The sequence below is a fragment of the Salmo salar genome, chromosome 09 (assembly GCF_965601325.2).
Source record: "Salmo salar chromosome 09, fSalSal1, whole genome shotgun sequence".
Lineage (NCBI taxonomy): Eukaryota > Metazoa > Chordata > Actinopteri > Salmoniformes > Salmonidae > Salmo > Salmo salar.
The window spans coordinates 16,993,221-17,005,688 of record NC_138299.1 but is presented as its reverse complement, the minus strand read 5'-3'; the positions used below and the strand labels follow the sequence as shown (position 1 = coordinate 17,005,688).

Below are 12,468 nucleotides of genomic sequence, written 5' to 3'. Positions count from 1 at the left end.
GCTGGAGCCTGGGTGGGTGGTGGCTGGAGCCTGGGAGTGTGATGGCTGGAGCCTGGTTTGTGTGTTGGCTGGAGCCTGGGTGTGTGGTGTCTGGAGCCTGGCTGGGTGGATGGAGCCTGGGTGTGTGGTGGCTGGAGCCTGGGTGGGTGGCTGGAGCCTGGGTGGGTGGTGGCTGGAGCCTGGGAGTGTGATGGCTGGAGCCTGGGTGTGTGGTGGCTGGAGCCTGGGTGGGTGGCTGGAGCCTGGGTGTGTGGTGGCTGGAGCCTGGGTGGGTGGCTGGAGCCTGGGTGGGTGGTGGCTGGAGCCTGGGTGGGTGGTGGCTGGAGCCTGGGTGGGTGGCTGGAGCCTGGGTGGGTGGCTGGAGCCTGGGTGTGTGGTGGCTGGAGCCTGGGTGGGTGGTGACTGGAGCCTGGGTGGGTGGTGGCTGGAGCCTGGGTGGGTGGCTGGAGCCTGGGTGGGTGGCTGGAGCCTGGACATGCATTAGGCTTTAGGCCAGCTGTCACTGATTGCTCAGCACCACCAGCCCATATTCTCATCCAGCTTGCTGATTGATTCAGAGGTCTTAAGTGATTGGAAGCGGCCTGGGCTGAGCACGCTCACCTGGGGTGGCCTGGAGAGGCTGTGGGAGTCACAGCCAGCCCATTTCCGGGGCACTCCTAGGTCGACCAGCCCATTCAGCCAGGGGCACAAGGCTTTATGAGGACAATCAACCCCCTGACGCTTTTGCCTTGTGTCGCTTGGGAGGGGGGTGACGGGGGGACCAGGTTTATTGTTACACGCACACACACACACACACACGCACGCACACACACACGCACGCACGCACGCACACACACACACACACACACACACACACACACACACACACACACACACACACACACACACACACACACACACACACACACACACACACACACACCCTCTCCAACCCCCTCTCCATCCAGCCTCAATGTCTGAATGCAGTGTGCATTGCGATCAATTCACCAGCCTGCTGTTGCCTCATCCATACAATGCCCTGGCAGTTATACACGAACAGCAGCCAGCGCATTTATGAAGGAAAATAAAAAAAAAGAATGAAAATATATTATTTTCCAATTAACTTTGTAAATTTCCCGCTGAGCTATCAGACAGTCGCTGTGAGGAGTCCGATAATGAAATCAATTTGGTTTAAATTGTTTCAGGTGACTTTTAATGAGTATCTAATAGCCGCCTGAGGATAGAAGGTCAGGATATCTGTTTGTTGTTTTAAAAGTAATTGATGGCTCCGCTGAAAACATGGATATCCAGAGAGGACTGGGCTGGGGCCCAAAACACAGAGCACGACGACATTCTGCCATTCCCCGTAGAGAATTGGTGATTCTCTTGGACCGCACCATGGCTTTGAATGCCGTACTTGAGAAGTGATGGAACGTAGTACGCCAAATGGATTGATGAATACCTAAGGGTTAAAACATTGCCATTATAATTAAGGAGCATGTTTTATACTGTGGTAGTGCGCAGTCTTCCATTTTCCTAATCCTCTACTTGAGGCCATGCTCGTCTTGCTCTGTGGTTACGGCGGCAGCTGAATAGCCTGTTTATTATTACAGCTAGACACAGAGAGGCTGATGGATGAAGGAGAGAGTGTAGTTCTGCCCAGAGGAGCCTTTAGCTTCATTTGTGTATCTATTGCTCCTCTTAATATTCACTTATGTATTTTTCCCCTTCTCTGAACACATTACCGGGGAATAGCCATTGCTAATTCATAAACACGCTTGATAATTCTGCCTCATTTATAGTTATTGGAGCCGTAAACTATTACTTCCCCTTCCAGACCATTCTATTAGCCTAGATGGTAATTCCCCTGAATAACTAGTGTATATTTAATATCAGTGTTTATGGCGGGCCTGGTCTCTAAAGAGAGAGAGAAAAAAACACTGCAGATTTTTTTGATAAACAAATACAGTGAGGGGAAAAAAGTATTTGATCCCCTGCTGATTTTGTACGTTTGCCCACTGACAAAGAAATGATCAGTCTATAATTTTAATGGTAGGTTTATTTGAACAGTGAGAGACAGAATAACAAAAAAAAAAATCCTGAAAAACGCATGTCAAAAATGTTATCAATTGATTTGCATTTTAATGAGGGAAATAAGTATTTGACCCCCTCTCAATCAGAAAGATTTCTGGCTCCCAGGTGTCTTTTATACAGGTAACGAGCTGAGATTAGGAGCACACTCTTAAAGGGAGTGCTCCTAATCTCAGTTTGTTACCTGTATAAAAGACACCTGTCCACAGAAGCAATCAATCAATCAGATTCCAAACTCTCCACCATGGCCAAGACCAAAGAGCTCTCCAAGGATGTCAGGGACAAGATTGTAGACCTACACAAGGCTGGAATGGGCTACAAGACCATCGCCAAGCAGCTTGGTGAGAAGGTGACAACAGTTACTCGCAAATGGAAGAAACACAAAAGAACTGTCAATCTCCCTCAGCCTGGGGCTCCATGCAAGATCTCACCTCGTGGAGTTGCAATGATCATGAGAATGGTGAGGAATCAGCCCAGAACTACATGGGAGGATCTTGTCAATGATCTCAAGGCAGCTGGGACCATATTCACCAAGAAAACAATTGGTAACACACTACGCCGTGAAGGACTGAAATCCTGCAGCGCCCGCAAGGTCCACCTGCTCAAGAAAGCACATATACATGCCCGTCGGAAGTTTGCCAATGAACATCTGAATGATTCAGAGGACAACTGGGTGAAAGTGTTGTGGTCAGATGAGACCAAAATGGAGCTCTTTGGCATCAACTCAACTTGCCGTGTTTGGAGGAGGAGGTATGCTGCCTATGACCCCAAGAACACCATCCCCACCGTCAAACATGGAGGTGGAAACATTATGCTTTGGGGGTGTTTTTCTGCAAAGGGGACAGGACAACTTCACCGCATCAAAGGGACGATGTACCGTCAAATCTTGGGTGAGAACCTCCTTCCCTCAGCCAGGGCATTGAAAATGGGTCGTGGATGGGTATTCCAGCATGACAATGACCCAAAACACACGGCCAAGGCAACAAAGGAGTGGCTCAAGAAGAAGCACAGTAAGGTCCTGGAGTGGCCTAGCCAGTCTCTAGACCTTAATCCCATAGAAAATCTGTGGAGGGAGCTGAAGGTTCGAGTTGCCAAACGTCAGCCTCGAAACCTTAATGACTTGGAGAAGATCTGCAAAGTGGAGTGGGACAAAATCCCTCCTGAGATGTGTGCAAACCTGGTGGCCAACTACAAGAAACGTCTGACCTCTGTGATTGCCAACAAGGGTTTTGCCACCAAGTACTAAGTCGTGTTTTGCAGAGGGGTCAAATACTTATTTCCCTCATTAAAATGCAAATCATTTTATTACATTTTTGACATGCGTTTTTCTGGATTCTTTTGTGTTATTCTGTCTCTCACTGTTCAAATAAACCTACCATTAAAATTATAGACTGATCATTTCTTTCTCAGTGGGCAAACGTACAAAATCAGCAGGGGATCAAATACTTTTTCCCCTCACTGTAGCCTCCTATCCTCCCTGGAGCAATGGAGTTATTGTTGTGTTTTTCCCTCTTTCATATGGCTGGGGCCGTCCAGCTCGGCGTCTCGTCTCTCCAGCAGCATGCCTCTCTGCCTGGCCTGCCTGGCTCTCCGTCTCTGACTGACTGGGAGGAAAGGGGAGCACATTCCTCTCGTGCCACGACTGCCCTCCCTTACATGAAATAACTGTGTGGCGGCTGAAGCTCTTTCTCAGGGTTTCTGCTGACAGGAAGTGAAGAGTCTAGCTCTCCAACACAGCGCAGGCCAGCTCCTCAGAGAGGCTGGGAGAGACAGGCAGCGTCCGCCTCCTCTTCCTCCTCCTCTACATCAATATCAGCTCTCCTGTAAGACTCCTCAGACACCAGCTAGCCGGCCAGACAGCAGAGATAGGTCTCATCATCTATTTATGTGGCTCTGAGGATTTAATGGTAGAATGAATGGGTGCATCTGCTGGCAGTGGCACTACCATTGCAGACCTGGCATAACACTGACAATTCATTACTGTTGACTGACTGGCGAGGGATACAGGATACTGGCATGGATCTGGTGTGGCGAGAGCTGGGCTGGTTGTTGGCAGAATCTTCGTCCAAGTTGTTTGGGTCCAAGCTGTTTTGAATGTGTCTCTTTCTGTTAAGTTCTTTATTTGTTTTCATTCTGTGCTGGCGTGTGTCCGTCGTCGCACACCTCTCGTTTTGTCATTGAGCTTTTTTCCCCCCTCAGTCTCAGTCTTTTTCCTGGAGGAAAAGAGTTCCTGCCATCGTCTGACCCCAATCTCTCCTCAGACAGATGAGCTCCCCTCCCCTCCCTCTCCCCCCCTCGCCCCCCTCCATCCCTCCTCTGTTGCCTGCTCTAATGACGGCTGCGTGCTCGCCGTGAGGAACCAAACGCTCAGCCACTTTTCCTTAGCGCAGGGGGGATGCGTTTGCAGACGCACAGGGATGTGTTGTAAATATTGGTGTTAAATGCGGAGGGCACTCTCACCGACTGGCACCTTAGCAGCCTCAGCATCCTAACACCAGGGAGAGCAATTACCAGCATGATCTCAACACAATAGTATGATGTTACTGCTGCTGCCTGCCTGCCTGCCTGCCTGCATGACAACACACTCTTATCTGCCTCCTCTCTCTCTCTCTACCTCTATATCTGTCTCTCGCTTTCTATCTCGTTCTATTCTCTCTCTCACTATCTATCTGGCTCTCTTTCTCTGTCTTTCTTCTTCTCTCAGTCTCTCCTCTCTCTGTCACTCTCTGTCCCTCCCTCCCTCCCTCCCTCCCTCCCTCCCTCCCTCCCTCCCTCCCTCCCTCCCTCCCTCCCTCCCTCCCTCCCTCCCTCCCTCCCTCCCTCCCTCCCTCCCTCCCTCCCTCCCCCTCCCTCCCTCCCTCTCTCTCTCCCTCTGTGATAATTTCATGCTTCTCATTCGTAGCCGGCCTTCATACCTAGCTGCCTGTGCCACCCAGAACTGAGCCTGTTGGGCTGAGCAAAGCCAATTTGCCCCGCCACGACTCCCCATGGACCATTCACACGCTCACCGCTGACATTTGTAAAGAGACGCTTTGCAGCGCGGCGAGGGTTGATGTGTCAAGCGGAATGAGATTTTGTATTTATAAAGATTCACCGACAAACTTTCAGTCCTGGGAAAGCTTGTGCTTCTTTACACTGCCGGGGAACGTGGACCACACGGTCAATGTTGTTGTCGGGTTATTTAACCGTTTACCAGCAGAGCACGGTGCAGTTACAGGCTGAATGACACAAGACCGTTCAGGCTAGTAGTTCAATATCAGTGACTGTGTAAAAGACTGGACAAGAGCTTTTACCTGTATTTATTCCAAAGAATGCATGTATTCAACATTTGCTGTCAGATTATCCTTCACTGTGTATTTTGCTGTCATCGTGACTGGGCAACGAAGAGTTAACCTGCCTGCTCCTCTCCTCTCCGCTTGATGACATCGGTATTGTCTTTGCATCCATGAAATTAATTTTCTAATCTTAGTCAGCAGGAGTGGGGAATTTGCACACATTAATATGGAAGTGGATCTCTCCTCCCCTCCCCAACCCTGCAGTCTCTTCCTCCCTGTTCTCTTCAGTATGAAACAGCGGGCCGTAACCGTCTGTGTTTCGGGCTAACGCAGCGCTTTGTACTGCAGGCACAGCTATGTGGTTTCATAGGAAGCGGCGGATTTTGTGCTTCTTTACTTGGAAAGGATGTCATTCAGATTATCTGTTGTTTCTGTGTCTGCATGTCAATTCTCAGGGGACAGGGCATGGTGCAATGGATGGAGAATGATATCCGTCTACAGTATAGCTAATTACATTAAACATCGGTGATTGGTTCTCTTTGTTTCTTGTGATGTGCACATAGTGTTATTATACTCGTATCCAGTATGATGTATGGACACATGCTCACTATGCTGTGAGGCTTGGGACTGGACCCAAGCAGCCAACAACAGCTAGCCAACAGGGCTTTTCTCTGGGTGGGCTCAGACCTCGCTCCTCTCCCTCTGGACCATCCATCCAGCTCAGCCTTGGACCAAACCCATGCCAGAGGAGAGAGGATAAACACAGGTTAGCAGCTGTGGCTGGTGCCACAATCTTTCTGTTGGAGGGAGGTGGTGATTTGGTCATCTGTGTGGAGGACAGGACAGGGATGGTCACTGTGACTGGTCTGACTGCAGTGTCGGATCCATGTGTGTGTGTGTTTGTGAGCTGGGCTGACACACACACACACACACCACACACACACACACACACACACACACACACACACACACACACACACACACACACACACACACACACACACACACACACACACACACACAGAGAGAGAAACACACACACACACACACAGAGAAACACAATCACACACACAGACACACACACACACACGCACACACAGAAACACAATCTCACACAAACACACACACATAGAAACACAATCACACACACACACACAGAAACACACACACACACACACACACACACACACACACACACACACACACACACACACACACACACACACACACATACAATCCCACCACCGCGTATAGGAGGCAAACAGTTAAATTAGCCAATAAATCTTTGATTTATGTACCCACATTCAAAATGAAATTATAATAATAACCATTAAATCATATTGCTTTTATGTCTATTTAATTTTTATTAGTAAATTCTGTTGTTTTATAATTCACATTTCACATTGTTTTGTGGGGAGTGTTTTGTTTTTGCTGATTAACAACTTTGCACATTAAAGTGAAAGACTGAAACCATTTTGAAGTCATAAAATCAGAGTCAATAGAAGTCTGAAAAGCAATTTAACAGGTTTCACCCGATACTAATTTTGCTCGTGTTCTTTCTTAATAGCTTTGTTTTGCAATAAGCTCACGAGAGTTGGAAACTGCAGGGGAGTTCATCAATTGAATTTCAGATTTAGTATTGTCTCTTAACACCTCAATTGAATGGCATGCCCAGATGAACAAAACTGAAAATACATTGGAACAAATAAAAGCAATTTTACTCTATTCCCTGTGACTGTTTTATTTACAGTCCCTTTTGGCGAAAACATGATTCAATTCATATTATTCATCTCTTTTCAAAAGTACAGATGTTTCTCCAAGGGACAAAAGTTCCTCATCGACGGTAGTCCTTTGGTATAGTATGAACTATATAGTTGACTCATCTCCAGAAATAGGCCTAGTTTGGGATGACATCTCATTTGATGGAACTTTACAGGACAGCATTGGAAAAACATTTCAATCATTTTAGGAGATGTAAAATCAGTTCAGTAAATGAAGTTATGCTGCAGCAGCCTCCATGGCTTGCAGTTACGGTGCAACTTTAAGAGGTAACTCTTAGACGTTTCAGCATTTCTCTGTCTCCTTCCAATTTATTTCTGTGTGTGTTTCCTTCCCCAATCTCAGGAGCCCTAATTCTTCGTCTTAGTGTAGCAGTGGCATTTTGAACTTGGAAGTGACACGAGGAGATTTGTTCAAGTTGCACTCAGCGTTTTGGGGAAAAGGGGACCCACTTGAGATGAACTGAGGAGGAGAGTGGAAGGAGGGAGGGAGTGGAGGAGAGGGGAGAGAGGGAGGAAGGTGCGACCTGAGTGTGTCTCATATCGGAGCAGACTGAGCGGCACGGTGCCCTGGATGTGTGGATTGAAGAGCGGTACCCTTTAGCCATTTGCCTGTCTAATTAATAGGAGTGTTAGGCAGGCAGGCAGGGAGGGGAAGGCAGACACACTGCTGCAGGTAGGGAGGCAGGCAGGGAGGGGAAGGCAGACACACTGCTGCAGGTAGGGAGGCAGGCAGGGAGGATACAGAAGTACCCAAAGTGGCTATTATGTGTTCTAGGTTTAAAGAGGGTCATGTGGATAATGATATTCCTCCAAAACAATATTGTTCCAAAAAAATGAAACTCTGAACCTCACACATTTGGGTGTACTTTATATAATAGGCTTTTATCGTTCTCGTGTATGTGTGATTATTTGGCTTTATCTAAAAATATAAATGCAACATGTAAAGTGTTGGTCTCATGTTTCATGATCTGAAATAAAAGATCCCAGAAATGTTGCAAATGCACAAAAAGTTTTGTGCACACGTTTCTTTACAACCGCAGATCACGTTGATTGGCTGGGCCTGGCTCCCCGGTGGGTGGGCCTGGCTGTTAAGTGGGTGGGCCTATGCCCTCCCAGGCCCAACCATGGCTGCACCCCTGCCCAGTCATGTGAAATCCATAGATTAGGGTCTAATGAATTTATTTCAATTGATTGATTTCCTCATATGAACTGTAACTCAGTAAAATCTTTTAAATTGTTGCATGTTGCATTTATATTTTTGTTCAGTGTATGTGGTATCCAGATAATGGGTTCTTAACCTTAAACCTTTACATCACATTGTCGTAGGAATCAGATGTTACACAGTAGACATATTGTGTTTGAGTGTATTTTTTTTACATTCTCTAAATGTTTAAATGAGTGGGAAATAGATGTAATTGCTGCAATAGTTTGTGAGTGGGCAACATATAATATCATCCAAAATTGACATTATTTTGCCATATAAAATTATTTTATAATGTGCTAATTTCCCTAATGTGGACAGTTTGTGTTACCACCTTACACATGGTCACATTTTTTACCTCATACAATTGAGTGAAATTACCTCAGATTGTTGATGTTAATATACCAGTTTATGTTCAAGATAAAACAAAACAGTTTGCTTTAAACATATTAATATCTTTGGTTTGGTACCGTTCATTTTGTTGTACGCGCAGGACTTAGAAAGCAGTTGTCATTTTCAAATAGCAAGGAAAAAACGGGGAGCTCCCTTTTCTGGCCACATGTAAATATACGGATTTGACAGTCAAGCTGTCACTCAAATGAGAGCCCTTCCACTATTTAGAACGACCTGTGGAGAGATGATTCGTTGAAATTATCCAGTAAAAAAAAGTGCTGTTTCCTTTTTCATATTGGCCATCTACCGTAAACATCTTCCCACAAGGAGATGAGTTGCTAAATGGATAGTTGGTTCTCGTCTATCGCTGGGTAGTATACCAACGTTCGTTGTGGTTTGTCTTTTAGAAGAGCACGAATGGCACATGTAACGGCAGCGAATCATCCCAGTTCCATTGGTTCTCACACAATATCAATGTGAGTGATTCATTTGTTTGTGCTATTGATTATAGAAGAACAAGCTCATCAATTCCAGCTTCAAGTGGACACTTGACTAATGTTGACACGTGTGCAGTTTTTAAGGTACTAATTGAGCAAAATACTAGTAATCTGAACACAAATCAGATCCGTATGTGTGGACAGTCATTTTCAATTTTTGTTCTTCAAAAACTCTCGACATATTTCAGCTAATCCATTATTAATGTGGACATTTCATATTCTTTTAACATTCTTTTTCAACATTGAATCTACTTAGTTAGGTCAGATCGACTGAATGAGCCCAGAAACACGCTGTGATTGGTTGATTTTGATAAATATTAGTGAAATTGTGAAAATGTGTTTGTCTTGCCTACACGTACCGTAGTAACAGTTTTCCGGGCTTTGCTCCACATACTTATACAACATATTCAGTAGCATATCTCTTTTCGATATGTGGTCACTGTGGTCAACAGGCAGGGTGAGTCGCTGGCCGTGGTCCTTAGTCTGTGGTTGTGGTAAATGTGTGGTTAGTTGGAGAGGTGATTGGTTGCAGAACAAGCTACAAAGAGCAGGCAACAGAAAACACCCATCCATCACTCCCTTCTCACAGACTATTGACTTGTTTTTTTTATATTATTTTTTTATGACATATTGCATTTACTACATAAAAGTGTTTGAAAAATCATTGTATAACTTTCCCCAACTGAATGAATGCCTTGGTATTTGCTCCGTGACATGTCTCCTGGATATTGCCCCTTGATTAGCAGCCAGGCAGCATGTGCAATTCTGCTTCTCCCAACAGGGTTGGTTCAGGCCTTATTGAGTGAGGATGTGGAGCTATTGTTGATGGAGGCAGGAGATGAGCCACACGTAGCCCCATGTCTGTCTGAGACAGACAGCGGGAACACATGTCATAAATCATCCATGATGCAGCACAGCGGAGAGGAGACATCACACTACACATAATCTGCTTTGCTCACGAATCCACAATACAGGTGACGGATTAACAGCCTGACATTTTGGCTAGGATTTTCCCGTTAACTCACCGGGATCCAGAAAAGAACCTGTAAATGTGAATGTGAAATACTTGAAAGGAATAGATTGCTCTTGGCACCTCTCTCTTTTCAGGTTCAGTGTGCTGTGTAACAGTTGTTCAAACAGAAGAAGGGTATTTGACAAACAGAAGTATTTGATATTACTGTTATATTATACCCCTGTAGTCCACTAACCAGTTCTGGATATGGACTAGATTCACCCGAGAGAACCCTTTGTAGGGAGGTCTAGGCCCAGGGGCATCAACCCTCTGGAAAGATTTGACAGTGAATCATGTATTTTGGTGCGCTCTTAACTGCATATGGTATGAATAGATTTTCTAAAAGTATTGCTATAAAAAGTGGCACTAACCCTTTTCTGTCCCTTCTCCTGTGTTCCCCCTAGGTGGCTTCCGTGGACTTCATGGCTATGAAGCGCTCCCATCTCTACGGGATGGGCAACAACCCCTACTCTCAGCAGCAGGGCGGGCCCTACCCCAGCCAGCCATACGGATCGCCCGCTACACACAGATACCCAATGGGAATGCAGGGGAGGGGCCAGGCGGGCATGGGTGGGATGCAGTACCCTCAACAGCAGGTATGTACACTATGTCCATATGAGGAAGATGCTTTAAAATTGTGCTACTGTTTTGTTGCACACTTGCTCCCTAGGGCCAGGAGTTTGCTCACTAGGCCCAGGAGTTTGCTCCCTAGGACCACCATGCGACGTACCAGGAAAAAAAACAATTTTCCTCCCTGATGGTTGACACTTGATTTGAGTGTACTTTACTACCAAGCCATGCTGTGTTCTCTGAGCGTATCATGTCATGGTACAGTAGTGTGTCAGATTGACTAGTAAGTATCTCAGTGTGATTGAGAAAGCATCCTCTGTACAATAGATTACAGGACCTGTCACAGTTGTCATAAGTAGCATTACAAGGGATATTTGTTTCTCATTTGGAACACTATCTTTTGTATTTCATTTCAGATTTAGCCCAAAGTGCCATGCAGTGCCACCGCTCTTATTTCCTTGGCTGGCATCTGGAATTGTCAGCGGTGTTCATCAATGCGTTCCCCATTGTCTCGCTCTGAAATGGGCTGTAGTGTCTGTAGTGTGATGAAACCAAACCCAGTACTGGGAAGTCATTCTAGCAACAGTCAAAATCTGTATCTCACAGCCCAGAGTTTCACTTCACTCAGATAATGATTCAGTGTTCAAAACAATTATGTGTTTCCCTGTATAACACACGCTAATCCTATTTGGTGTGTCATGACTGTCCACGAGAATCCAAATAGGTCAGATCAGTTTTGCAATGAATAACTTCAATCAGACCCTCTCTCACCCAAGAGGGGGAAGCAAATAACTAGTGGGGGTTAACAACTCATGCCCTGTTGTAAATCAAGGGAGAAGATTCAGCCCTGCGCTCTGTTTCAACAGACTTTTAACACGTTCAAAAGCGAATGCTGGAACAATATTTCTAACATAGAACTTGGGGAACGGTCAGAGGCGATCTAAAGAACACGAATGTCATTTTGTTTGTTCTTTTGTGATGTCATTAAAAATGTTACGTTTCCATACTCCACATTGTGCATGTATATATGAACAATTTTGAATGTGTTTTTGTTAAGAGTGGGATGTGATTTGAGAAGCTATAAGAGATAATTGTTTTACCTAACTTTGCACAGTGAGTAGTTACCGCCCGGAGTGAGGTCAGGGAGCGTGCCAGCCTGCCAGAACCACTTCTTTCCAACAAACTGTATAAATGATGTGTTAAGAAAAAAACACACCAGGCCAGAAAAACGTAGAGCTGCATCTGCATGTTTAAAGTGGTTTCTACTTTGAATCTCAAAACAAAGTGGAGATGATAAACTCACCTCCTGGACAATCACTGGCACGGCTGACTAGCTGTCCTAAGTAAAGTATCCTAGAAAGCGAATTTAAGAAGGACCATCCTGTTACTCTGCTCAAACCATCGACACGGCTGGCTAGCCTATCTTAAAAGAAGCATCTTCAAGAGTGAATGGAAGGAAATTCAACTCTGTAGTTCTGTTCAGGACTACACGACAAGTCATCGGATACCGGACAACTACAAAAGAGAACAACAGTAGAAGACTTGTTGGAACCATTTTGGACAATCAGAACCTTACAAGCGTGCCACAAAAAGGCCCAACCCACTTTCCAAGGCTGCCCTGTTCACCGAGAGATCCCCGGTGAACCCAGGCATTTCACGTAAATACATT

The 12,468-nt window shown here is 45.7% G+C and overlaps 1 protein-coding gene across 3 annotated transcripts in view; it reads left to right on the top strand.

The window, feature by feature from the left end:
* The window catches only part of LOC106610785 (AT-rich interactive domain-containing protein 1B), a 231,187-nt gene that overhangs the window by 22,836 nt on the left and 195,883 nt on the right, over positions 1-12,468 (top strand). For all 3 annotated transcript variants that reach the window (XM_014210355.3, XM_014210357.3, XM_014210353.3), the window contains exon 2: positions 10,634-10,825. In XM_014210355.3, the coding sequence (XP_014065830.3) occupies positions 10,634-10,825 (192 nt within the window). The remainder of the gene's footprint in view (positions 1-10,633; positions 10,826-12,468) is intronic.